At 35.9% G+C, this 26,764-nt stretch overlaps 4 protein-coding genes across 5 annotated transcripts in view; all 4 read right to left on the bottom strand.

Annotated features, from left to right (window-relative positions):
• golt1ba (golgi transport 1Ba) overlaps nt 1-3,665 on the bottom strand; it is a 6,122-nt gene extending 2,457 nt beyond the window's left edge. Inside the window, exons 1-4 of the mRNA XM_081363003.1 lie at nt 3,242-3,665; nt 2,014-2,105; nt 1,399-1,577; nt 20-101 (exon numbers count right to left, since the gene is read on the bottom strand). Coding sequence (XP_081219129.1) covers nt 20-101; nt 1,399-1,577; nt 2,014-2,105; nt 3,242-3,266 — 378 coding nt within the window. The 5' untranslated portion in view covers nt 3,267-3,665. The remainder of the gene's footprint in view (nt 1-19; nt 102-1,398; nt 1,578-2,013; nt 2,106-3,241) is intronic.
• Nucleotides 3,666-4,200: 535 nt separating this feature from the next.
• On the bottom strand, nt 4,201-5,472 carry stmp1 (short transmembrane mitochondrial protein 1). The gene is made up of 3 exons (XM_081364396.1): nt 5,333-5,472; nt 5,091-5,144; nt 4,201-4,927 (listed from the first exon to the last, which is right to left on the bottom strand). Exons 1-3 carry the CDS (start codon nt 5,345-5,347, stop codon nt 4,850-4,852), a joined length of 147 nt encoding a protein of 48 aa, XP_081220522.1. The 5' UTR covers nt 5,348-5,472; the 3' UTR covers nt 4,201-4,849.
• Nucleotides 5,473-5,726: 254 nt separating this feature from the next.
• tcp11l2 (t-complex 11, testis-specific-like 2) lies at nt 5,727-15,492 on the bottom strand. Of its 2 annotated transcripts, none has more exons than XM_081364394.1 (10): nt 15,389-15,492; nt 12,232-12,412; nt 11,757-11,889; nt 11,410-11,530; nt 11,097-11,320; nt 10,277-10,413; nt 8,668-8,855; nt 8,399-8,580; nt 8,069-8,241; nt 5,727-7,179 (listed from the first exon to the last, which is right to left on the bottom strand). In XM_081364394.1, exons 2-10 carry the CDS (start codon nt 12,401-12,403, stop codon nt 6,908-6,910), a joined length of 1,602 nt encoding a protein of 533 aa, XP_081220520.1. In that variant the 5' UTR covers nt 12,404-12,412; nt 15,389-15,492; the 3' UTR covers nt 5,727-6,907. The 2 variants fall into 2 exon arrangements, with proteins under 2 accessions (XP_081220520.1, XP_081220521.1); XM_081364395.1 differs by having other exon boundaries at nt 12,232-12,415; nt 15,389-15,491.
• A 619-nt stretch (nt 15,493-16,111) lies between these two features.
• pkp2 (plakophilin 2) lies at nt 16,112-24,575 on the bottom strand. The gene is made up of 13 exons (XM_081364393.1): nt 24,302-24,575; nt 23,625-23,698; nt 22,623-23,242; nt 22,244-22,388; nt 20,494-20,701; nt 20,126-20,303; nt 19,370-19,487; nt 18,864-19,028; nt 18,499-18,675; nt 17,678-17,831; nt 17,406-17,598; nt 17,230-17,317; nt 16,112-16,717 (listed from the first exon to the last, which is right to left on the bottom strand). Exons 1-13 carry the CDS (start codon nt 24,480-24,482, stop codon nt 16,649-16,651), a joined length of 2,370 nt encoding a protein of 789 aa, XP_081220519.1. The 5' UTR covers nt 24,483-24,575; the 3' UTR covers nt 16,112-16,648.
• Nucleotides 24,576-26,764: the final 2,189 nt, after the last annotated feature.

Below are 26,764 nucleotides of genomic sequence, written 5' to 3'. Positions count from 1 at the left end.
CCTGCAGAGTAAAACTTACCCCGCTAATGAAGGGAAGATTCAGCATATATCCCAGCACAGGAATCCTCCTGATGAAGCCTACGACCACTGGGAAGAATCCCCTACACATGAAGAGAAGGACATACACCCAGATATCATCAGCAATTATTTATTTATGATCATTTTGAGATTATTGCCATTGCATTGCCATTGATCGAAAATGTTAGTTCCTCTTTTTGTTCCTCTTAAAGTCACACTTTAGTTTAGGGTCCAATTCTCACTATTAACTATGACTTCTGCCTCAATAAACTCCTAATTACTGCTTATTAATAGTTAGTAAGGTAGCTGTTAAGTTTAGGTATTGGGTAGGATATAGGGATGTAGAATATGTTCATGCAGAATAAGGTATTAATATGTGCTTTATAAGTACTAATAAACAGCCAATATCATAGTAATATGCATGCTAATAAGCAACTAGTTAAAGGAACACTCCACCGTTTTTTGATAGGGCTTATTCACCTTCTTTCCTACATTTAGATAGGTGGGCAAATGCATTTTTGTCTCAGTGCATGCATTGTTTTAGTTTGACAGGGTCGGCGCTAGCTTAGCTTAGCATAATGAATGGAATCCTTTGTTGCCAGCTAGCATGTCCTGAGTAAAAGTGATATAAAACAAAAACAAAAAAACACCTAATTCTTGTGGCCTGCGTATTCACAACGGTTACAAATAGCGATGCAGATTAACACTAGGCGATTTCCTATGCAGATATTGACTTGGGACTATATTAGGGGGAAGCACAGGCGAAGCACTGCTACTTGGGCGCAGAGATATCACGCCCAAGTAGCAGTGCTTCGCCTGTGCTTCCCCCTAATATAGTCCTTAATATATAAGTCAATATCTGCCTAGGAAATCGCCTAGTGTTAATCTGCATCGCTATTTGTACTCGTTGTGAATACGCAGGCCACAAGAAGTAATTAGGTTTTTTATTTTTTTATATCACTTTTACTCAGGACATGCTAGCTGGCAACAAAGGATTCCATTCATTATGCTTAGCTAAGCTAGCGCCGACCCTGTCAAACTAAAACAATGCATGCACTGAGACAAAAATGCATTTGTCCACCTATATAAATGTAAGAAAGAAAGTGAATAAGCCCTATTTCAAAAAACGGTGGAGTGTTCCTTTAATAGTGAGAATTGGACCCTAAACGTAAGTGTTACAGTACATTTTAATATAATAATTGTGTGAAATAAGTGTTCAATTTCCATTTTGTTGTCTCATTTATCTGTATATAATATCTATATCCGCCTTCTGTCAATCTGTATTGGCATCAGCCATTTAAAAACAGTCGAACTAATTAGCTACTAGTTATGTCGAATAATTTGCCTGGATAAGAGTTTCTTAATCCTGTAAAAAAATACCTGAATAGAAGAAAGAAGCCATAAAACTCTAGAACGACTCCGACGATGGGCCACCCGATCAGCACCACCAAGACGCCTCCTAAGAAGAAGCTGGTGGCTTTCATTTTGTGCTTCTGAAAGAAGAACCTGAACGTCCTCTCCAGCCCGATTACGAACGCCAGGCCGATAACAAACAGGATCTGAGACGAATGAAGACCGAGAGAGAGGTGAGAGAAAGATCTGTGTTTATGTATCGCAATGAACTCAAGCTAACGTAATATAAGTTTATTGCAAACAGTATTATGAAAATACACTTAATAGCAGGAAAAAGCAGCACAACTGAAGGATATGAATGTGTTGATGCCATTTACAACAAACTTGTACAAAAGAAACCAATCAGAAAGCATGCAAACGTGTAAATATACTATATATGTTATTAACTGCGCGCACTCACACACACACAATTTAATTTAATAATAATTAAGGAATACAAACACGTAAGTGTGAAATACATATATATTAGTACAATTAAATCTTAGAATATAACTATAATTTTACATACACGATAATGTAACATATAAAATAGTTACAATCTTTTAATTGAAATATTAATGACAACATAATGGGGCCACTCACGTTTCCTATGGCAAGAAGGGCTTTATCGAAAAACAGGATCATCCCAAAGAACAGAAAAAATACCCCAAATCCTGTTAGCCCCATTCCAATTTCTGTTGAGAGAGGGAAAGCCATACATTATACTAATATAAAGATATTTAAATGCGTTTTAACAGTGTCAATTTGTATATGAATAATATAATTTGCATTAATATGGTAACAAGGTAATAAAGTCTCATTTGTTAACATTGATTCATGCATTATGAACTAACAATTAATTTGTTACAGCATTTATTAACATTTGTTAGTGATAATTAATAAAAAATGTTCATGTTTTCACAATGGATACTACTTTTGATATTAAAATTGTATTAGTAAATACTAAGATTAACATTAAGATTAGTAAATGCCGTAGAAGTATTGTTCATTGTTATTCATGTTAACTAAAGTAGTTAACTAATCTTAACAAATGAAACCTTATTGTAATATATATATATATATATATATATATATATATATATATATATATATATATATATATTACAATGTCCTATATCATATGTATGAAATTGTGTAGATAGGATTGTTCTGTCTTAATTAAACTAGTCCCTGTCAACATTAAAGCCGTTTTTAAGCCAGAACATTTTTTTTGTTCATTTCCAATGACTTTTTTTATAATATACAAAATGTTAACAATATGTTAAATGTCATCAAAATACACATGAGAAAAAAAGAGTTAACAATGATTGGCTAAAAAGAAAATGAGGGTAAGATACTAATACATCAATTCCAGCGTACAAATTAAAGTCGTTCTACTTGCTTTCTTATCTACTGGAGATATAATAGTATTAGATACATTTTAAATTCCTTCAAAAATACGAAAAAATGGTTTGTTGTTGGTAAACTTACATTTATGATATACAATTAGCAAAGAAGAAAAATAAAATTTATAACAAAGCAGCAAGCAGTATTTTTTAGAATCAAAGTATCCAAAAATAATGTCTTTAAAAGTTATGGATCTATCTTGCCGGATATTATCTTTAATAAATGTGTCTTCCAATGATTTTTACGTTAGACTTATTACTAGTGGTGATTACTAGTGGTGTGACATCTGCATGATAGTATGTTTACTCATAAACACATTAAGACAGGCGGAATTATAAAAACATCAGGCGTCGTAGATGAATGCACTGACAATAGACGTTGTCTTACGATGCGCTGTCAGTGAGACAGGTAGTATTGTTCTTACTCTGGGAGTCGGTGAGGGAGATCATCTTTGCGGGTCTCGACTCGAGCAGCTGCTGTCACAGGAACGGCCCGGCCACGAGTACCGGAAACACTCACTCTCAACATCCGGAGAAACTTAACACGAAAAAATTAATGAATTTCGTATTGATTTAACACTTCGAAAAACTACGTCAAAAACACACTACGTAAAAACGAAAAAACTAAAGCCTGTTTAAGACATTTACGCTCTAAAAAAACGCTGGGTTGTTTTTAAAACCATGTTTGGTGAAACTATGGACAAATCCAACCGTTGGTTTAACATTTTTAAAATCTAAATTATTTGTTGTAATATTTTCATATACCATCATTTTAACATTAATAAATGTACAGAGACACAACTGGTTTATTTTGGATACTGAAAAGCCGTTTACTTCCGTGTTTACTGCGCCATCTGGCGTTTTTTGTTTTGTTTACACAAAACCACACAAATTAGCGGAACTTTCTACATTGTTTATACCAGAGCCGTTTTTCTATGGCTCTTTGACTTGTCTGTGTAATTCATGACCGTTCTACCGTTCTTAGTTTATGACTTAAAGGAATAGTTCGCCCAAAAATGACAATTCTGTCATCATTTACTCTCCCTCAAGTTGTTCCAAACCTGTATGATTTCCTTCTGTTAAACACAAAAGGAGATATTTTGAAGAAAGTCGGTAACCAAACGACTGATGGACCCCATTGACTTCCATAGTAGGAAAAAAAATACTATGGATATCAATGGGGACCAGCAACTGTTTAATTAACAACCTTCTTTAAAATATCTTTTGTGTTTAACATAAGGAAATCATACAGGTTTGGAACAACTTGAGGGAGAGTAAATGATGACAGAATTTTAATTTTTGGGTGAACTATCCCTTTAATGTCATTTTAGTGTCCATGAAGTGTCCTTTGGAGTTAAGCATTAGATATCCAAACCCCATGTTTCTCTGGTGTATTTTATTTGAGATAAATTATTATCCATCATACAATTTTATAGCATAGTCTTCATTTTCTTACACCTCTTAAGTCTAAAAAATGTAATACGTCCACATTATACGTATTACTAGAAAATAACACCACAATGCAGAAAATGAACAACTTAAAATGGCGTTTTATATATATATTTATAATCTTTATTACATTATAGTATAAAGAAGCTTTTAAAACATGCTTCTGTAATTTGTTTTGAACAACTGATTTGTATGTGCAGTTTCTATTTGTCCAACAATTTGCACTGCAAACATGTTGTTTCTCAATAAATACAGAAAACTACATCAAATTACTGCAAACTGATGGCAAAAATATTTTACATTGGGTTTTTAAAAATATCTTAATGAATTATTATCCAACAGGTAACAGAAAATCAGTCAGGTTTAAACAAATCTAACTTGATTTAGGAGAGAAAAGAGAGAGAGAATGCAGAACACATCAACGTTCAAAACAAATGGGATTTAGAGGCACTATTTGACAATATATCGTGCATCTTGAGGGCTCTTTTGTTCATACTTAACAATAACACATCCTGTATATGATATGCTTGTTCTTAAATGTCCCTCCATCTTCAGTTAATTATATTAATTAGCCATATGATATTTCACTCTTCGCCTGGGGGTTTCTTCTTGGCTTCCACGTCCTTTTTAAAGGCCTCGATTTTCTTTGAAATGTTGGGTACCTTGAAAACAAGTTATAAATAAGCAATAAACAAATTAGTCATTGATCACTAAACAGTAGAGCTGTACTCTATTTCAAGACTACTCGTTTATTACATGGGATTTTAGAAAGACACAGACAAAATCAGACAGTTAATAATGTAAATAAATATTATTTTTTACAACCTCGTAGTTCTGTGCCAGATACATGCCAACCACGTTCCCCAGAGTGAAGCCAAGCTGGAAAAACAAGATATGACAGATAAATACATTCTTTCATATTGTAAAATATCCGGCTGTTTATTTTAACTAAAAGTTTATTTTTATCTAAGAGATTCTAAGAGACTTGACGTTAGTTAGCTACTTCAATGCTGATTAGCAAGCTGCTAAACACGATAACTATCACACAAACAGATGTAAACACTTACAATGAATTGCATCATGATTTCAGCTTTGTAATTATGGAAAAACTAAATAAAAGTAACACTGATCCCGAAAGTAAGGATGGTCGTTTGACACGGCTAGCCTTCAATTAGCTTCCTATGTCGTAAGCGTGACAACATCAACACACACCGGAAGTAGTATTCTTGCAAAATAAAGGTCTTCATTTGTAAGTGAAAGGGCACGGAAAATGTTTAATTGCACTAAAACAAATTAAATACAGATAAGATTGTGATTCAACTATTAATATAATTTTTCCCATTTCCATACCATTTACATTTTTAAAGTAATAACAAATAATATATTTTTTTATTTCATATAAAAGAAAATTAAAGGCCATGCCAGGTGAATGCAGAAACAAATGTTTAAAATAAATATTAATTCGTTTTCACACTTTCTTTTATTATTTTTTTTTAGTGCTTGTCACACTACATATATTGTTTTGTTCTTATAAGGGTTCTTACATACATCTGGAAAACAAACAACACATAATGCAAAATTGTTAAATTGAAGGTCTGTCATGTACGAAAATGGCTTTCCACTCACTTGTCACAAAAAAATAAATCCCAAGCAAAACAAGGTTCTTGATAATAGGTAAAGTAAAGCTATCAACAATTTAATTATATAAGCACAGCTATTATATAAGACAATCCCCTTAATTTTTTTTATAAACAACATTAATAAAATAAACATGCCTGTAACCAAAGCACAATGACATACAAACGGCATAAAAACGAACCCAAATATTGATGTCAAAAGGAAAAAAAAAAAAAAAAGGAAAAAAAAAATAATCATGCAGTCACAGTTATATTAAATGACACTACCAGGACCAAAAATGTTTAATTTAACTATTGTTCAAATTTTCTTGTCAGAGTTCTGGATTCTCCCACTTTAATTAATTTCAAGTTTCTTCCAATTCGAATTACACAGAAATTTAGATTTCAAGTATAAATACAGTTAACAATTGTAATACAATACTTTCCAAAAATATGTAGCAAACACAAAATATAATTTCACTTCGTCACTGATGGATTTTAATATGCTCCAACAAACATATTTTTTATAATCTTAGAATCTGGGAATGGGATACAACATACACGGGTATCTCTAAATGTATTTAACAAATGCGCATTCTCAAATGTCTGTAAATTGTATGTGTAAATATATTAGCTTCTTTTGGCTATTTCTTTAACAGCTATATATATATATATATATATATATATATATATATATATATATATATATATATATAATAAAGAGTTTCTGCCTTGCACCTAAATAGTACGTAACGACTGTATTTCTATTGCAGTAACACTGTCAAGTTAAATCTACAGTTAAGAGAGATGCTAAAAATATTACTTGGAAAACAACATTGTTTGTTTGTAGCATTATAAACAACGAAAATCCATACTTTTTCATTTTAAGCACCATACCACATAGTTGTTCTTCAGTCTTCTTTGTACTGCAGTGAATCCCTAGAATCAATCATCAAATAACTCACTTGGAAACACATAATTGAAATGTCTGGGTATGATAACGTGGAACAGATGAAGCATCCTTGTCTAACTGGACTCCAGTGGGCTGCTGGGTGAACCCTGTGTGATCCCATTTTGCAGAGTTGGTGCTTGCGTGTTGACAAAAAGTAGATTCTTCAGGATGCTTATGTAGAAAGGACCGTAAACCTTTTTGTTGAAGTTGACGAGGTTGACAAAACTGACCCCCAGTCCCATGAGCTCCTGCTGGATCAGACCCAAGCCTGGCGGTACGGGAGGGGGCGTCCTGTGAGAGTTGGTAGAGGCAAGGACCATCCTGAAGTACTGCTGTACCCTTCCCTCTGTGGGACAGAATAGGCAAATTAAAATGATACAGGCTTCAAGGCAATACGAGTTTAGTACAAGTTAAGTTCAGTCAGTGGCATTTGCGGAATAATGTTGATTACCACAAAATTTAACAACATTAATGTCCACTTTCATTTTCATTAAAAAACAAAATGAAATAAAATAAGCAAAAAAGGCACTTACACATTGTTACTTAGAGGCACTTACAATGGAAGTCAATGGGGCCAATTTACAAACATTAAAATATCACTGTTTCAGCAGTATAGCCACAAAACGTGAACAATATGCATGTTACCACGATTCTTAGAGTGAAAACGGTTATATGCGATTTTACAACTTATCTTATACAACTTATATAAAGTATCTTTACAGCTTTAACAAAATAATCAATGTAAATGCTTTTGTAAAACTATAAGCTTCACATTTCTGCTTTTAAATTCCTCCCAAAATTGGCCCCATTCACTTCCATTGTAAGCGCCTCACCGTAACCATGATTTATGATTTATTTTTAATATAGGACACAAGGGAGGAGTCATAATTCTGAGGAAAATAACATCACAGTACAAAAAAAATCAGCATTTTGTCTTATTTTCCAGTACAAATGTCTAAACTTTCTTAAATAAAGATACTTCAAAAGTAAGTGACTTTATGCATGAAACAAGAAACAAGGAAAACAAGTTTTTCTCACTCCACTTGCAGATTTTCTTGTTTTAAGCAAAAACCCAACAAATCGAAACAAGACCAAAAGTCATTATACTTCTGAAGTAAATGTATATTGATTTTAAGAATGTTTAGATATTTGTACTATTGATATTGAGTAAGAAAGTAATTTTTTTGCAGTGCCGCAAATGCTATAGCTTGAACCCAAATATGCGTTTTCCTTACCAACAAGAGTGCGTATTGGGTTGTTTTCCTGGGTGATGTCACAGATCTGGCCCTTTAAAGTTGCCTGCAGTTCAGTCGAGAGGGCTGGGAAGTTTCTTTCAGTCAAAGACTTGCTGACCTCACAGCAGATCTGAGCACTGACGTTACTAAGAGCTTCACTGAGGTTGAAGTCTCTGTAAGCCAAATGAATAGAAAACAAAGGCGACAGGAAAGATCTTTTAGATTGACACCTTCATTACTGCATTAGATTTGTGTAGAAGTATGTGTGCAGTAATGCGTGTGTGTGTTGGCCTGAACAGAGTTTTGGGGAAGGACACAGATCTGACGTACGCGCTATGCATGCCCTCCAGCAGCACTGCTGTCATCTTCTTAAGTCGCTCGGCAAGAGCGGGCAGGCCTGACACGGCCCCTCCTATTGAGCTGTAGACTATCAGCAGAACAGACGCAACTTTTTGATACAGCTGAAGAGAGCGCTGCATCTCCTGCAACCTCAGTTCATCCGTAATCATAGTCTGCAAGTGCAAAATACAGATTGTTAGATCATAAAAATGCATTTGATATCAAAGCTCAATATGATAACTGCGTGTTTGTGCTCCAACCTCAGGCAGAGGGCCCTTGCTCTCGTCCCAGGTCAGCAAACGTATGTAGGCAGTATTTAGCACCAGTGTGGGCCCTGGTAAGGGTTTGCTGCTCTGTCCAGAATTGCTGCTCTTCTCTGTTGATGGCATGACTTGAGTGGCCTCCTCTATTGAGGATCTGATCCACTCAGTTGTGTGTTCCAAAGCATCTGGGGGAATTACAAGGATGTACAGGGTTAAGAGCCCAGATGTGCAAAAACTATCAATTTAAATCAATTCTGTCATCATTTATTCCTCGTTCCAAACCTGTGTGACTTCGTGGAACACGGAAAAAAGATATTTAGAAAAATGTTGTTTTGGACCCCATTGACTTTTATTGTATACAGTAACTGTATAAAAAAAGCAAGTAAAAATGGCTAACAGTAAGTTCAGTAATAAAGTATATACAGAGAAAAACAAATAGATCGATTTTTGGAAGTAAAAAGAACAAATCAACTTATAATTTACTGTGAAAACTGTAAACTGGCATTCCCACAATTCCCTGTGACACTTCACATTTGATGGTGTTTTTAATTTGAATAATTATGCTCCTTAATTATCAGTTATAAATTAAGATTTTATGTTCCATCTTATGTTGTTAAATGCATGTTTATTGCATTATTTTACATGTTTGATCTTTGATTCATTGTAGTTTTTTCTCTTTACCACCAGTTTTATTATAGTGGATGTCAGCATATGTTAAAAGTACTTAACAGATTTGAGTAGGAGCATGGTATGGAAGCTTGTTTCCGACACAAAATAAAACATTTTAAAAGATAATTGCGACTTTTTATCTCACAATTGTGAGTTTACATCTCGCAATTCTGACTTTATTTCTCAGAATTGCGAGATATAAAGTCAGAATTGCGTGAAATAAAGTCGCAATTGCGTGTTATAAAGTCAGAATTGCGAGATATAAAGTCTTTATATCACGCAATTCTGACTTTATAACACGCAATTGCGAGTTTATATCTCGCAATTCTGACATCTTTTCTCAGAATTGTGAGAAATAAAGTCCAATTCTATGGGAAAAAAGACGGACTTTTTTTTTTTTTTACCTCAGAATAGTTTATATCTCACAATTCTGACTTTATAACACGCAATTGTGACTATATTGTGCAATTCTGACTTTATATCTCCCAATTGCGACTTTATTTCTCAGAATTGCGACTTTATTTCTCAGAATTGCGACTTTATTTCTCACAATTCTGACTTGATATATCGCAATTCTGAGAAAAAAAGTCAGAATTGTGAGATAAAAAGTCGCAATTATTATTATTTATTTATTATTCAGTGGCGGAAACAAGCTTCCATAGCATGGCCTTGGCTATTGATATAAAAAGTCTATTGGATATACCGGTATAAATGTTCTGTAAATATGTTTCCATTTTTACTGTATCTTTACAGAATAATTTTGGCAACCACAGCTGCCAGTTTTATTCTGTTTACAGCGTATGGACAAAAACATTCAAAACATCTCACACAGGTTTGGAATGATATGAGGGTGAGTAAACGATGACAGAATTGTCTTTTTTTTGAGTGAACTATCCATTAAAATAATTTTCATCTCGGGTTTAGTTTGTGGACTTACTGGGAGTTCTTTCCAGAATGCTCTGAAACTTGGCTCTCTCATACTCTACCGACTGCCTCTGAAGCTCTGGCCTTAGGCTCTGGATGGTAAAATTCACCATGTCCATTTTCATCAGGTCCAGCACCCGGAAGATCTCCCTTTTACAACACAAGTTGCCATTTAAAACTCAATTATTTTACCTCCGGCGAATGTTTGCATCAAATATGACTGTTAGTGAAGAGAACGCCATTACTGATGTGTGTCCCTCATCACCCTCAGTTACTGGGTCTCATCCACTAATTATTGCGTGGATCATTTACATTTGTTTGCACAGGACAACTTATCACGAAAAATTCAAAGCACGTTTTTATGTCACAAATTTGTTCTTAACCTCGTTCTAATGTTAATACATTTGGAATATTCTAAATTAGCATCTGAATGCCTGAGATTAGTCATTTAGGGCTTTAAATTAAGGGCTTTCCGCACAGCTTTTTGTCACTCTCAGCTGTAACGCACCTTTATATGTGTGGTTAAATATATCTTATATGAAGCTTTTATGTGTAAAATTCCATCTTAACAATAACACCTTTTTAAGGCAACCTTTAGTATGTGATTTTTGCACATGCATGGTTTCAGTTGTTCCTGTTTTAATTGGTGACTCATGAATTGTTTATAAAAATGTACGTACACCGATTTCATGCAAAAATTTGTGTAAAAATTTGTGTATGCATGGTTAGTGAATAGGACCCATTATTTGTCATGTTATTATACCAACCAATAGGCTCTAAAGGGAAATGTGCCGAGTTCTGCAAATGCATACAAAAAGACACCTTGAACATACTTGAACAGTTTCACAACGTCGCCTGAGTTCTCCTTAAGCTTCTTGATTTCATCATCTCGGACCGGCGCACAGAACTTGCCCATAGTATTGATGATGTAAGACACAAGGCCCTTGATATCAACTGCATTGTTGGCAGCCTGTTGGCGAATTAGGTCCATGTCTAGAACCTCCATAATCTGAGTACGCAGGCGGTTGGCCCCGGGGTTAAGGAAGGACAGTAGGGTCTTTGATGATAGGAAAAAATAAGTGATCAATGAATCGTTTACCATCAGACTGCTTTTCAACATTGTATCAGAGTAAATGTGTAACCTACCTCTCTGATCTCTTCCAGTAGGTTGATGGCGTGACAATACTCAGGGGGGTCATCGTTCAGATCCGATTCAAGACAGTCCCAGAAGGCCTTGTGCACCATATCCTTAACTCTCTTCACCAGGCTTGAGGAAAAACAAAGGCTTGGAATCAATTGTTTTATATTTATTATTATATTATATTATATATTAATCTTAAATCATAAAAAAAGTAAAATGCTATACAATGCTGCACTTAAATCTTTTAATTGAAAATTTCTTGTGTACGTTTTCTTGATCATCACCCTTAATTCCTGTTTATACCAAACATCAAGTGGGTCTCAGCTCTGGAAATTATAAATTAGTTTAGTACCTGTTTTGAGGTAGCTCTGGAGCCTCTATGTGAAAGTTTCGGTTGACTACGATCTCATGAGCCAGGCTCAGATTAGAAAGGTCCCGGGCCGAGGCCATGACCTCGTCAAGCGTTATGGTTTTTGGTGGGCTGCCTGAAGACACAGTGGCAATACAGGTTAAAAGACCATTTATTATACTATAAACAACAACAAAAATATGTTTAGATGTTGATATTGTTAACTGAAACTAAGAAATACAATTGTTTTTGGTCATTGAAATCAAGCTAAAACAAAATAAAATACAAATATAAAAAAAACTTGGAATTGTTTCATTGCAGTAAGTTGGCAAGAGTTTAAGTAAAATACTAAATTGTTAAATCAGAACTAAAAGCTAAATTGAAATGTAAAAAAAAAAAAAACATGCAACAAAATGATCTACACAAATAAGCTTATGATTTATTTGCTTATACATCTGCATTTTAGTGGGACACCTACAGGAAGGAGAGTTGTGTTTGCTGGACGAATCGCTGGTGAAGCTCTGGCGAGAAGAGTCCACATCGCTAGAAGAGGTCAAACTGTCGCACCTTTCCGATGACTCTGTATCGCTGTTCTGCTCCTCACTGGCCACCGTAGATGTGGAAGTGGGACGTTCATCGTTCAGTGGCATTGTGAGTGGCTGCTGCAAATGCATTAATAAGGTATAACCCAGCAAACACATTTACATTGTAGCAACGTCTGTGGCACGTTGCATTTCTGCTATGGCAACGTCGCTGTCTACGTGCTCGCAACATTGTAACAACGTAGAATTGTAAGTGCTGTAGCAACGTTGCTGCGCGAAAAAATAAAGAGGTGTGCGAGCAGTTACAAATTTTTTTTTCTGTGAGTTTCTAAAAAAAGGAAAAAACATTAACGCGCAACAAGTAGGCTGCGCGCTGCCTGTTCAAGGAGTGCTGAAATCAATTACTCATCATTAAAGTAATTTTGGCTTCATACTTTTGGCATAAAGTTGAATATCTGTCATATCTGACCAGAAGATGCTCAAGTAAATGTCACATTAGACAAGGAGGTTGTAGGTTGTGTTTGAATAATTACGTATCTTATTTAGCGGAGGTAAATTAAACGCAATTCTCACGTAAGGATACGCTTGATGGAGAATGAGAGACGGCCCAACGGTCAGTTGAAATTTAAAAGGCTGGTTTTCGCTCTTCAGGGCAGTGACGAGTACATATGTAGTCCAGTGGTTGTCCAGACACCCTAGGCACAGTCTTAAGCAATGGCCCTGAACGATGGTTCATTGTCAACACTGTGACAACGCTGTAACAACCTTCACCACACAAGTAGTTATAGCAACCTTTTGGCCATGTTGTTAAAACCTTGTTAGAAGGTCGGGTATGTTGTGCCAATGTTCTGTGTTTGCTGGGAAGGTAACATACACAATGCACTGAGTCTTGAGGCTAAAATGAAGGGTGTTTTTGGGACGAGCTTGATGCTGATGCTTTAAATGGGAAGGTTAGAGCTGGAAAAATCCACAAGGACATAAAGCTTCGTTGCCATAACAAAGAAAAGTGAATTGCAAAGGCTAGAGAAAATAAATGGGCAACAAAAGGGCTCAGTGATATTCATGTGGGTATTCATCCACAAAGGGACATTGTATTTTAAATGTGATTCAGACGTTGACCGGTGCCGTCTCTTGGGTAACAGATAACTCCTGATAGCAGCGTGATCTTTAAAAGCAAACCTATCTCGTTACACCCCTCTGCCTTTATAGGCTCCACTACACACCTGTTTCCTTATGTAACTGAGTAACTGCTAGTCTTTTAAGCTTATAATTCAACTCTAGTAAATGTTGAGTCAGCATCAGGGAAAAAATTAAATAAACAATGCCCTTCATTAATTAATAAACTGCATTCGGATAAGCTAGTGACTAATCCTACATATTATGCATGATGCTTTGACAAAACTGATTGTTTGACTACCTTCCTTGATATTACAAGTTTACCTATTGTTACAACAGAAGTACAAAAGTTGTCTCAGAGTGGTAGCCTACTGTAAAACAACATTCTCTGCACATTTTGAGTTAAATGAAGCGTTCATCCAAAAATGTTCATCTTCATTTCCTCACCCTCATGTTTTTCCAAACCTGTATGCCTTTCTCACTTCTGTGGAACACAATCTCAGTCGCTAAGGAAGATTGTTTCCGCCACTGAATAAAAAAAAATTAAAAAGGTAATTGCCTCTTTTCATCTCACAATTCTGACCCCCACCCGCAAATGTGAAAAAAAGTAAGAATTTTGAGATAAAAAGTTGCAATTGTCTTTTAATTATTTAATTGTTTTATTCCGTTCTATTCAGAAAACAATTCACCATTTATGTCATTGTATGTGGAAAAAATGCACAAATGTCTAATTTTGTGTTCCACTGAAGTAAAAAGTCATACTGGTTTAAAAAGCTGAAATAAAATCATATATAAATATTAGATGAAAAGCTTAGACAAAACTTAAACGAAAATTCAGAACGTTGCATTGACAGCTAAATGAGTTTAAGTTTAAATACTAAAATTACTATACAACTAAAAGTGCAAGACAAAAGCACAGAGAAAAATTACTAAAACTTTAAAATTAAAAATGGAAATATGAAAATAATAGATAATTCAAAATGAAATAAAAATAAATTATACTGCTCACTGAATACATTTACATTTTGGGGTGAACTGTCCCTTTAAAATGCTTTTGTTCTTCAATAATAATGTCACTATAATTTGCTGAAATGCTTACATTGTTTTTTTAGCTTTATTATAATGTTAAAACCATAATGTCGACTTCACCATGCAAAATAGGGTACTTATATGAACTGTATATCTGTGTGCCTCAACTTGCTCCTGAACGGTCTCAACTCTCAAATCTATAACAATTAACACAGTAACAAATACCAATATTTAAACCAGTGTTTGGAGCCTGGTTCCAATAGAAATCCCAATGACACAACATGTTCAAGCCCTTCCATTCTTGTTACTCCCAAAAGAGAGCATCTAGGGGAAAAACACTGCGACCTCCTCTTGTATTAGACCCCGTTCAATAGTTCACATGGTAAAAACAGAAAGCCATGCACATATGCACATCCTCAGCCAGGTTTAAATTGGGAGGCACCGATGACAGCACCACTGGCATCGGTCACGGCTCGTGCAGCTTTGGCCCCTAAAAGGAGGTGCAGTAAACAGCGCGAGACACGCAGTTACACACTGCGCTCAGCTGCGATGCACACGTGACCTAATCTTCAGCACACAAACAAGGGCAAAACACGAGCAGACTGTCAAAGCAGACGAGCAGCCGAACTGGACTTTCCAGATCACGCAAAACACCAGTCCGTTTAAAGATGAGCAGCGTGGATTTAGTAAATATTAACTTTATGGGTTGTATTGTGAAATAAATAAGACGACGTCAGCGCGTCTGGCCATTTAATAAAGCGAACTACGCACCGACGTACGTGTTCCCCTTACGGCAATTTCCAAATAATGCTCGATTATAAAAGCATAGTAATGCATTTGAGTTAATTATGTAAACACAATCATTGTCCAGCCCTTTGAATTTACCAAGAAATATCACTTATATAAACTCTAAACAGATAAAACTAACTGTTATTATGTAACAATTACCTGAGTCAAGTCCCCGATAGTGGAGACTTGGCAAACAACAGTGGACAACCGAGCTTTTCTCGATTTGTAGATGAAATATATCGATACTCCGTCTCTGTGGGACTTTAAAGGGCTCTTTAAAATGACTTGACTTGTACTGTTTTGTGAAACAGGGGTAATCTATTATTACGCAGCTATAGGGTTTTCGACGTTTTGTCTTCGATAAAAATATTAAAGCTAATTTGATAGATTCCCATAGAAAGGGTAGAAAGAGAAACTAAATAAAACAATATGAACGAAAAAGTTTTGTTTTATTGAAAAGTTTTTTTTTTTCAATTAAAAAATAAAATAAAAATCCCGACTAGACTGACACGCACCCTCTAGTAACATATTGGTACAGCCCAGCTTGCATGAGCTTCTTTGTTTACGGATGTGACGTCAAAGTACATTAAATGCTTTGCAGTCAAAGCGAGCTCCTGTACAAAGTAACAATACATGAAACCATAGTAATTTATTGTCGATGAATGCACGCGGCAGTTTTATCCGAACGCTTTGTTTAAGTTCTGATTCTATCGGAAACGTTATAAGCGAGTTCGATCTTTCGTTTGATCCCTCCCACCGAGGATTACGATTTGTTATTATTCAAAAGACTCAACATCACTATGATGATGTTATTATTTAAAAGACTAAATCACTTCCTGAACCTGATTCTCATCTTTCAGAAATCATCACCAGTATTAAATTATCATGCCAAGTTCCTTTGAGGTTTTTATTAATGCTTTATGCTTACAAAGACGTATACATGAGCGTTGAGACTCAAACAGAACCATGGTAACAAAACAAACAGACATTAACCCCTCAGTGACTGGAAGTTATGGTAGTTATGGAAGTTACCCCTCAGATATGGTAGTTTATTTGAAAATATTAAAATATTATACAATGTTTCAATACACAAGGCTAGGAAGTTACTACCCATTGCAAAAGAAATAAAAACAACAAAAACATACACAAAAAGTAGCTTTGTAGATAAAAGTGCTTTTAATATTACTATTTAAACAGACTAAAGGCAGTAAAAAACTTAAAAAGATCACTGAAAAAATAAATAAAATTGTGTAAATTCGACAGACATAACTATTATTAAAACACATAGTAATCTAATAAGTATTAAATTAAGACAAAACACATATACAAACACTAAATCCATGATATTAGCACCATTTTTAATCTTTCCAAACAAAACAGGTGAAAAGCCTTTTCTTTGCAATTCATTTCTGGATCCCATTAATCACGAGCAGAATTCACAGCCTTTACTGTCCTGTTGTTTATGAAGTCTGTTTTCCTGTAACCAGCCTGCCATAGATTGAAAAACAGATGAGAAGAGTAAATATGACGTGAAAGCCAAAATCTGAAACGCTAACATGTGAATTCATTTTTGAGCACTCTATAGATCAGTGGTTCTCAACCAGGGGCCCGAGGCCCTCAGCAAAAATCAAGATGACTTGAAAAAATGTGATTAAAAACAAATTTTTAAACCTATTTCTTGTTTTAATTCACCTCCCCCACACACTTTAAAGAACCAGGGTTCCCACAGTTGTGGAATATACTGTATAAAGTAGCCTAATGTTTTGTTAAAGTGTGTGATTTAAAGTCGGCATGAAACGGTAGTTGCAATAGCTGGCTTTGTGAACAATTAATTGCATTAATTTCTTCATTGTAAACACTGTCAATATTTTGAGTAGCTGCCCTAAACTGATCTTTGACTGTTATACTGTAGTTTGTTTATGTATTTGCCCCAAAATATTTGAGAATTACACTTTATTACTTCATGGACACTACGGGATGCAAACATGTAGTAATCTCACCTTCTTGAAACTGCTATGCAGCTCTGAATGTCTCCACAGGGTATGAAGTAATATACAGGCCGCTTGACCCGCCCGTGTGGGTCCAAACCTATATTTAGTTGAAAATGTATGAATTAAACAAGTCATATAACTGAACACACATGACTTTTATTACATATCTGAAATTGAAACCCTACCCGTTGTCTTTTGTGCTAATGCTGATGATCTTGGGTAACGCTCCTTGGTTTATGATGGCAGTTGTGTTCAATACAGACGCATTGCTCAGATTGATGAGGATGTGACATATCGTCACGGTGACCTCTATTGGCTGCTCTGCGCTTCGGTCAGTGTTTGGGAGGATGGTAACCAGCTCCGGCAGCACCTGTTTAACTGTAGAGATGTTCATTAGCTTTTTTCCCCTGAAAAAACTGCCATATTTTGCGTATATTGGTATATAATGGCAGCTCACCAATATCAGCATGCAGTTCTCGGTAGCGAGAGATGTTTTTTAGAAGTGACACAGATATTCTGATCTCTTCCTTCTCTCCTTCTTGAAGCATCTTCTTCACCTGAGATAGGCCTCCCTCCTTGTGCACGACGAAGTGTGCGATGGCCTGGGACATCTAATGGCGATACAAAGACATAAAATAAATTTAATAAAAAAAATTTACTCACCCTCATGTCGTTCCAAACCCATAAGACTTATGTTCATCTTTGGAACACAAATGAAGATGTTTTTTATGAAATCTGAGAGATTTCTGTCCCTTCACTGAAAGTTTATTCACCAAAAACTCTCATGCTTCAAAAAGCTCATAAAATGATTGAATCCAAGTCTTCTGGAGAGACACGATTGCTTTACATGATAAACAGATTTAATTTAGGCTTTTATTCACATATAAACATTGATCAGCGAACAGACAATGGGACAGTGGGACATTTTTTTGAGTAATTAACAGTTTTTGCTCTGGTACCGAAATAATTGTTGACGAGAACCACAAAATTGTACTGGTATTGGCACGGACTACTGACATTTTTGTACCGTGACAACCCTAGTCAGAGTTTTGGGTGAATAGGTTTGCAATGGAGGGACAGGAATCTCTTAAAAAAGATCTTCATTTGTGTTTAGTCGAGGAAGGAAAGTCTTATGGGTTTGGAATGACATGAGAGTGAGTAATTGATGAAAGGTTTTCATTTTTGGGTGAACCAACTAACCCTTTAATCTAAGCCTGAATGTAGTTGTTGTCAATGCTGATTATAGTTCTTTTAATGAAGCTAATTTCCAGATCATACCTCTCCAGAACAAGCTGTGAGGTTCTGCAGCGCTCCAATGGACGCCTGTTTTGTGTGTTGGTTTGTGCTGACGGCAATGAGAGAGAGATACATGCGGACGGTGATGGCGCTCCAGAGCCACTCCACACCATTAGGGCTGCCTTTCTCCTCGAGTAGAGGATAGTCTGTATCTGCTTCCTGAGCCACAACATATGATGCCACATATGAGGTCAATTTGTTTTTCTACACCACTACCTTTTGCATTAGGAATGGGTATTTTGGTCAGTCTTATGCTCAATATACAAAATATCATCAGCTATATTATTAAATCAGCCAAGTTTGAATTTGAAATGCTTTTTTTTTTAATCTAGGGTTGTTATACTAACCTCCTCAGAGTTTTTGGGACTGTTGAGAATGAAACAGCCGGGGTTGCTAGTTTCTGCATTGTGATTCTGTTTGGGCTGTTGTATCAGCGGGGAATCCACACAAGGCACCTCACTTTCAAACCGATAAGAAAGGTTGTGCAGGATGCACACACAGTTTTCTGTGGCCTGGAAAAGAAGAATTAATCATTAGGTTGGAATAGTCATTCGGGATCACATTAGATAATATAAACATAAACATTTAGGGAACAAATATAACATTGACGTAAATGTGGACACATTTGTGCCACAATGCGAGTGTTCAGAATGAGCTTAGTTTCAATAATCCTTTTTTCGTTTTTGAAAATGTGTTCTGAAAGCTATAAAAAGTTTTATTGTACAGGTACATAGAGCTCTTTTATCTTAAAAGATCAAGGAAAATTGGATTCCTTCGTGATATGGCCCCTTTAGACATAAAAATGAAAGACTCAATGTTGCTGTTGCTAAAGATGAGGATTTAATGTAAGTACCTTATCATCAGGTTTATAGTCTGCAATGGTGCCACGGATATAGTAGATGATGCACTCAATGAGACCCTCACAGTCCCGCATGGCTTTACGTCCATCTGGACCGGCTGAGCTCAAATTTCTATATATATATATAATATTTGTTATTTAAAAACACCTTTTATGGAAAAATGCAATTCAAAGTGCAATGATCTGAATAAATAAGTAATTATAAGAATATCTACACTACAGTTTAAAAGTTAGGGACGGACTTCTTTTCTAGTTTTTGAAAGAAGTCTCTTCTGCTCACCAAGGCTTGCATTTATTTGATCCAAAATACAGTAAAAACAGCAATATTGTGAAATATTATTACTATTAAAAATAACTTGTCTATTTAAATATATTTTAAAAAGTAATTTATTTCTGTGATGACAAATCTGATTTTTCACCTTCATTATTCCACTCTTTAGTAACATGATCCTTAATTCATATATACAGATTTTAAGCATAAGAAACATTTTTTATTTTGAATGTTGAAAACATTACAAATTTCTTGACTGTTACTTTTGATCAATTTAATGCATCCTTGCTGAATAAAAGTATTCATTTTTTGACTTACTGACTCCACACCTTTGAATGGCAGTGCCAAACACACTTAAAATTGGTTTGTTAATAACGCACAGCACAACTTTGAGTGGTACTAGCACTACTTAGAACAGCCTGGCTTGTCAAAAATAATCATTTTCAACCTTTTGTATCTTGTATTTCAGTTGGTAATACCTCAGGCAGCCAGTAGCATTGTAGAAAATTTCAGGGTCAGCGAGGAGCTCCAACTTGGGGTCTTCCCCTTCAGAAATGCCTGAGCAGGGCACCAGCACACTGTCTGTGAGAGGTTTGACCGCTTCTCTAGCGAGCTGCTCTTTCAGAAGGTCATGAGAAGACAGATTCCACAGCAGCCCTGGGGAGAGAATAACATCGGCAAGATTAATGGAAGGGTAGAGGTCACGCTTCCAAGATCTGGATGTTTTCATAGTTGGAGACATGGCTGGAGTTTTAGCAGGATTAGTTAAAGTGAAGTCAAGTTTGGCTGCATAATGAAATATACAGTGTAGGGCGCAAATCTAAAGTACTTGGAATGGCTCCCTTACCAGTGAGCTGCTGTCGGGTCTCGATGTCTCGGTTCTTCTTGAGCAGTCTCAGGATCACTGGAAGCCCCTCACAGTCTCTGATTTCCATTTTGTTTTCATTGTTTTCATAAACAATATTTCGGAGCGCGTTGACGGCAGCCCGCTGGAGCTCCTCGCTCTCATTCTGCATGAGCGTCAGCAGCTTTGGGATGCCTTGAAGATAATGTACCTGAGCAGACAGAACATGCTAAAATAAGAAACCTCACAATTTAAATGGGTCATATTTTACTCTTTTGCAGCCTAAATCTACTTATGTTAGTCAAGGTTCATGCACCAAAACATTGGTAATTAATTCATCTCTCTGACACTTAATTAAACAGACTGTTTTTGCTACTTAACCTTTAAAACTTACACTACTTTTTAACATTTTGGAGTCTGTAAGATTTTTTTAATGTTTTTAAAATATTATTACAATTAAAAATAAATGTTTTCTATTTTAATACATTTAAAAAAAATTGTTTATTCCCATGATGCTGAATTTTCAGCATGATTACTTCAGTCTTCAGTGTCACATGATGCTTCAGAAATCATTCTAATATGCTGATTTGCTCCTCAAGAAACATTTCTTACCATTATCAGTGTTAAAAACAGTTGTGCTTGTGCTACTTAATATTTTTGTAGACAACTGGATATTTTTTTTCAGGATTCAGGCTAGAAAGTTCAAAAGAACAGCTTTTATTTTAAAATGTAAAGCGTTTGTGAAATTATAAATGCATCCTTGCTGAAAAAAAATTACCCCTGAAAACCTCCAAAATTTTGAATGGTAGTGTATGTAATTGACCTTTCATGCTTGGTTGACCTCTGCATACCGGTGCAGTTCACACTTTCATCAGGACAGACGAAGTTGCTGAGTTACTGTTGATATGCAAACATGGGCGGTTGTGTGTGTGTGTGTATGTATGTGCTAACGGTTGTAATGTCACAACCCTGACAATTCAGAATAAATTGCAGTTTAGTTTTCGTAAATGTTATGGGTGGCCAGGAAAGGTAGCTCTGTGATTATTAACATTATAGTTAATTTACATACAGTAGTACATGAAACTTTCCTAAGCTGGTTTCCTAAACTGTAATTAATGCACAAAACATAAAAAAAATATATTTTTTGGGATGCACAATATCATATTGGTTATTGGCCAATTTTAGAGATTTTAATATCTCGTAATTGACTGATATTGGATATTTAATTGTGCATGCTCATTTCCCCTATTTTTTTACATTTATATTACCTCTTTTATCATATAATCCTTACTTAAAGTTTTTTTTATCATATAATGCTCACTCTTTTTTTTATTTTTTATTTTTTTGGCTATTGTTGGATTCAAAGACAATGCAGGCAAGCCCCCAGAGCTCCCTAAATGATTCAACAGTGTTAAGTCTATAAAGGTCAAGTACTGAGGAATATAAACAGCAGAAAAATAACTCTACAAAGATTGTGTGAAACACTGTTGTCATATTAATTACTTACTGTCTGACAGCATTGTAAACCACACTAAATACTTTCCTCTCACTTTCTTCCACACCCCTTTTCTTCTTAATTAAAGTCCCACCTCACAATGTAAAACTATGACTCATTGTTTCCTTTTGCCAAAAGTGTTTGTTATCACTGCAACCATTTAGGCTAGACATTAAGGACTGTGCGAGATACAGTATATCATCATCTTTTGGGTGGATCATAACAGCATGTGCTATTTTAGAGTCAAGTATCACTTACCTTTTTCTTGGCATCAGGACTGTTAAAGCATTGGTTTTGTATGAAGTTTGCCGCGGTGATTTGTGTTTCCATATTATCTTGTTCCAGGAGATTTACAGCCTCTTTTAGTGTCATCTCTGTACCAAGTTCACCTTTACTGGTTTTCCTTTAACACACAAGACAGAAATACAGTGTTCATTCTATCTAAAATAGTCTAAAATAGAAAATCTAAAATAGTATATATATATATATATATATATATATATATATATATATATATATATAAATACACTTTATTGCTAAGTGTTAATTACTAATAAGAAACTACATTAATATTTATGTGATATTGAAACAAAATAACTAAGATTAAGTAGCTAAAATGTTTAAACTACTGGCTTACTTTGTTGACATTGTCACTGAATGTTGCTTGACCTCCACCTTTTCTGTCCTCACTAAACTTCCCGACCGCTCCTCCATGCTGATCTCTGAGCCAGATTGGGAGGGTCGTCTTCCTGCAACAAACTCCAGGCTCGGCTTCCGCACGCGGCTCTGCCAGGACACGTTCTCTGATTGTTCAAGAGCACCGAAACCCCCCTCTCTCGGCTTGCAGAGGGTCCTATGAAGGGTGTGTTTATCTAACTCCATCCTGTTCCTCTCTGCAGGAGCATTTTGTGGGGTGCTGGGTAAAAACACGTCATCTGTACCATCTATGTGATTGTTCTCATTCACAGAGATATTGGTGGGCTGAGTGACAGCCGACAGGCCGGTAACGTACAACCTCGGGTTTCGCAGAACCTCAGAGCGGGCGTAACGTAGAGGGTGATTGTTCACATGGGAATGGTTGGCTGTAGGGGACGAGGGGAGAGTGAGAGAATTATTCCCCCAGCATAATCCCGCTCTTTTGGTGGTGTAACGAAAGCTTCCATAGCCTCTGTGAAATCGAGGCGGCTCGGTACTTGACCACTGAGACCGGTCAACCATCCGCAACGACCTTGTAGATTCATGATTGGCGGAGATACGCTGCAAAGTAGAGTGTGTGTTATTATCTCAAGTGAATTTAGTGATATTAAAGGAATAGTTCACCCAAAAGGCATTGACAATTGTGGACACAAACCTATCATACAGCTTTAGATGATGTAGAATATTTACATTTAGTCATTTAGCAGACGCCTTTATCCAAAGCGACTTACAAATTAGGTAAGTGCACAATATAAATAGTGCACAAGTTGTATGAACTACTTTTATACTACCTTTAAGGAGCTTTTTGCCTCCCTTTTTTGGAGCTTGACAGCCCTAGTCACCATTCCCTTTCACTGCATGGACTAAATGATGACAGAATTTTCATTTTTGGGCGAACTATTGTTTAAAGAACACATGTATCCCACTAGAAAATAGTTTTTACCTTTACGTGTAGATTTCCTAAAGATGAACTACTTGAAATATGACAGCTGGACAGACTGTCTGAGAGAGATGAATCTGCAACGCCCAAAACACACACAATCGAATTACAATACAATACAATATAATGGAAAACATATTCCTCATGCTCACTTCCAAATCCTACTAAATAGGTTTGAATGAGTGAGTTCTGACAAACTAAGGTATGGTTCACATTTCTCTACTACCAAAAAGTTAACAAATGTGTTTATTTGGACATTATATTGTATTATATTACATAGTTATTTTATTAAATATTATTATATTATATATCTGATAGCTATATTTGGACCTTAAATATTCTTCCAAGTACCTTGAAGTACTATGTAAATATTACAGTATATTAATATAAAACAATATATTATCCTTCAGAGCCATGGTATACGTCAAAAGTACAATAAAAAAAGAAAGAAAGAATAAATAAATTTTCTTTTGCATGTTATTTTAAACACAAATTAAAAAAATAATGAAAGTACAGAGTTGAGAACAAAGGACCAGTGAAAGCTGACCATAAACATTTGACTGACATCCTTTGTTTTATGAGAAATATATAAATGCACACACCTGTATTCATATTCCAACCCAAAACACTGATCATCTCTAAATAGTTTGTTTTATATAATGCGGTTTCATTCTACATACCTGGCAGTTTTGGTTTCTTTCTTTTCCGAGAGAGAGTGAGCTGTACTTGTTGCTGTAGTCTGTTCAGCCGGTGAGTGTCCGCAAGTTTGTCCGCCTGCGGTAAAGCTAAAGAAGAGTCTTCCGAGTGAAAAGCGCCCTGAACGGGCAACACTGACCGCATAAAGTCTGTCTCCACCGCCATTGCAGATGGAGTTGATATTAAGCGTCAGGTGTTTGAGTCTCTGTTGGGCGTGTAGCAGCACTATGCTCGGTCTTTGTGTACAGGGTGTGGTATAAACATGCGTCACCTCACACAGATCGTGTTTCTGAATATTTAGAGGTTGAACACCTGTGTTCGTGGAGGTGGGTGGAGGTTTCCACTGCGGACACCTACTGGTCACTGGACTCAGCTAAAACTGGGGAATAGTTGGCAGTGAATTGTGGACTCAGCGTTATTCATTGATTGTAGTGCTGTACAAAAACCTTTAGACCCCCATCTGTCATATGAGACGGCCCCTCCCACAACAGAGACGTCACACTTGAAAGTTTGTATAGGTAAAATACTCTACCATGGTAACCATTTCTGTCAACATGCGACAGGGATTGTAAAGTGCTTAATATCAATAGAGACTAGTAAACTTGGCAGTTGTTCTCAACCAGGGGTAAGCGCCCACTAGGGGGCCTTAAAAGGACTTAGGCCTAATTGAAAAGGATAGTTCACCCAAAAATGATTTCCCCCCCCTTCTTTTCATCATTTACTCATTTACTGGAAAAGTCATGTAGTTTCATTGGTTTAAAAGAGAGATCTCTGAAGAACCACTTAAAACTTTTTACTTTTTGTAATTAATTTGAATGATTATTATTTTAGTTACTTAATCTATGACACCCCTAATTTCTGTACCAAGTGCAGGCCCAAATCACTCTTTGCAATGGTTAACAAACTCCACAACATGTTATTTCGGGCTCTGTAGGGCTTGTAAATAGCTTTTCTCAATTCTTCTCTGATAAATTGAAGTTAATCACTGCATCCATTACCAAAAACACTCCTCATGTGTTCTAATCTTAGCCGATTCCGCTCACTCAACAAACTCTCTCTCTCTCTGCTTTCACTCTACTCCTGCTGCCATAAGTGATCTAATTGTGAAGTCAAATTCCACATCCTGCCGGCTTGATCCTACACCCACTGTTTTGCTTAAGTTGTGTGTGCCCCAGGCTGCACCCTTCATATGATAAACTGTAGTTTGGCATCCGGCGTTGTTCCTATGAAGGTAAAATGATGCCATAATGAATTGCAAGCGCAAGGTAAAATTTGTGAAAGTGTAAATAAGATTGCAAGCGTAAATCAAATTTGCATGCGCAAGATAAGATTTGTAAAGGTGTAAGTCGCCTTTCAAGTGTAAGAAAAAAATATTTGCAGCATTTTAGTGTTATTCGTAAGTGTAATTCATGTCTTGTGAAACTGCAGCTTCATGCTAACGCAAAATAATAAGGATCTGCATTCTTCTGACTTCCATTTTTCCGCGTGTACACTTTTGGCACTGTTTCAGCGCACAGATGCGGCCAAAAGTACTGCAGGTCTGTGAACATCAACTTGCAAGCGAAAGCAACAGAGTCAGGAACTGCAAAACAGATTAATTGCGTAAAATCAAACTTTGTTTAAAAAATAAACTGCTGCAAACGTCTAAATTACTTGTTGGGTGCGTAGGATAAACGCTCCCGAAATAACCTGGTTTGCACAGTTCGTCTTTCTGCGCTTACAGTTTTGGCACGATTCTCTCACTGACTTTAGCTTTGCAAGCGCGAAAGAGGAGGGCGGGTCCACCTTCTTCATGTAGCCAATCAAATGAGCTTCTTGCTGACTCTCGATTTACTCTTATCTGATTGGTTCAATTAACGCGCCAGTCACCAGAAGAGAAACTCCTTCGTGAGTAACTTTCTGACTTGGCTCAGCATCTTCCTCGCCGCCGTTATGCTACTTTTAACGCACACACACAAATATATAATAATAAACAATTGTTGTAGGCCTATATTTAAATACTTTATAAGTTGTGTAGGCTACTATTAAGCTGACCCCCGCCTCCCGGGTGTTAATACTGCATAGTATGACATTCTCGGTGTTAAGAAAAACAGATTCGGCTGGTTTGGCATTTTCATTGAAAGGATGTATATGTTAAGCATCAGCTCAAAATGATGTACAGTACCAGTCAAAAGTTTGGAAACACTACTATTTTTAATGCTTTTGAAAGAAGTCTCTTATGCTCATCAAGCCTGCAGTAAAAAAAAAAAAAAAAAAAAAAAAAAAACTAATATTATGAAATATTATTACAATTTAAAATAATGGTTCTCTTTTTTAATATACTTTAAAATGTAATTTATTTTTGTGATGCAAAGCTGAATTTTTATCAGCAAGTACTCCAGTCTTTGGTGTCTTATGATCCTTCAGAAATCATTCTAATATGCTGATTTATGATCAATGTTGGAAAC

This window comes from Scardinius erythrophthalmus (genome assembly GCF_964197995.2).
Source record: "Scardinius erythrophthalmus genome assembly, chromosome: 4".
In the NCBI taxonomy this organism is placed as follows: domain Eukaryota; kingdom Metazoa; phylum Chordata; class Actinopteri; order Cypriniformes; family Leuciscidae; genus Scardinius; species Scardinius erythrophthalmus.
Note: the sequence above shows the minus strand (reverse complement) of the source record. Positions and strands in the feature narration are given on the sequence as shown.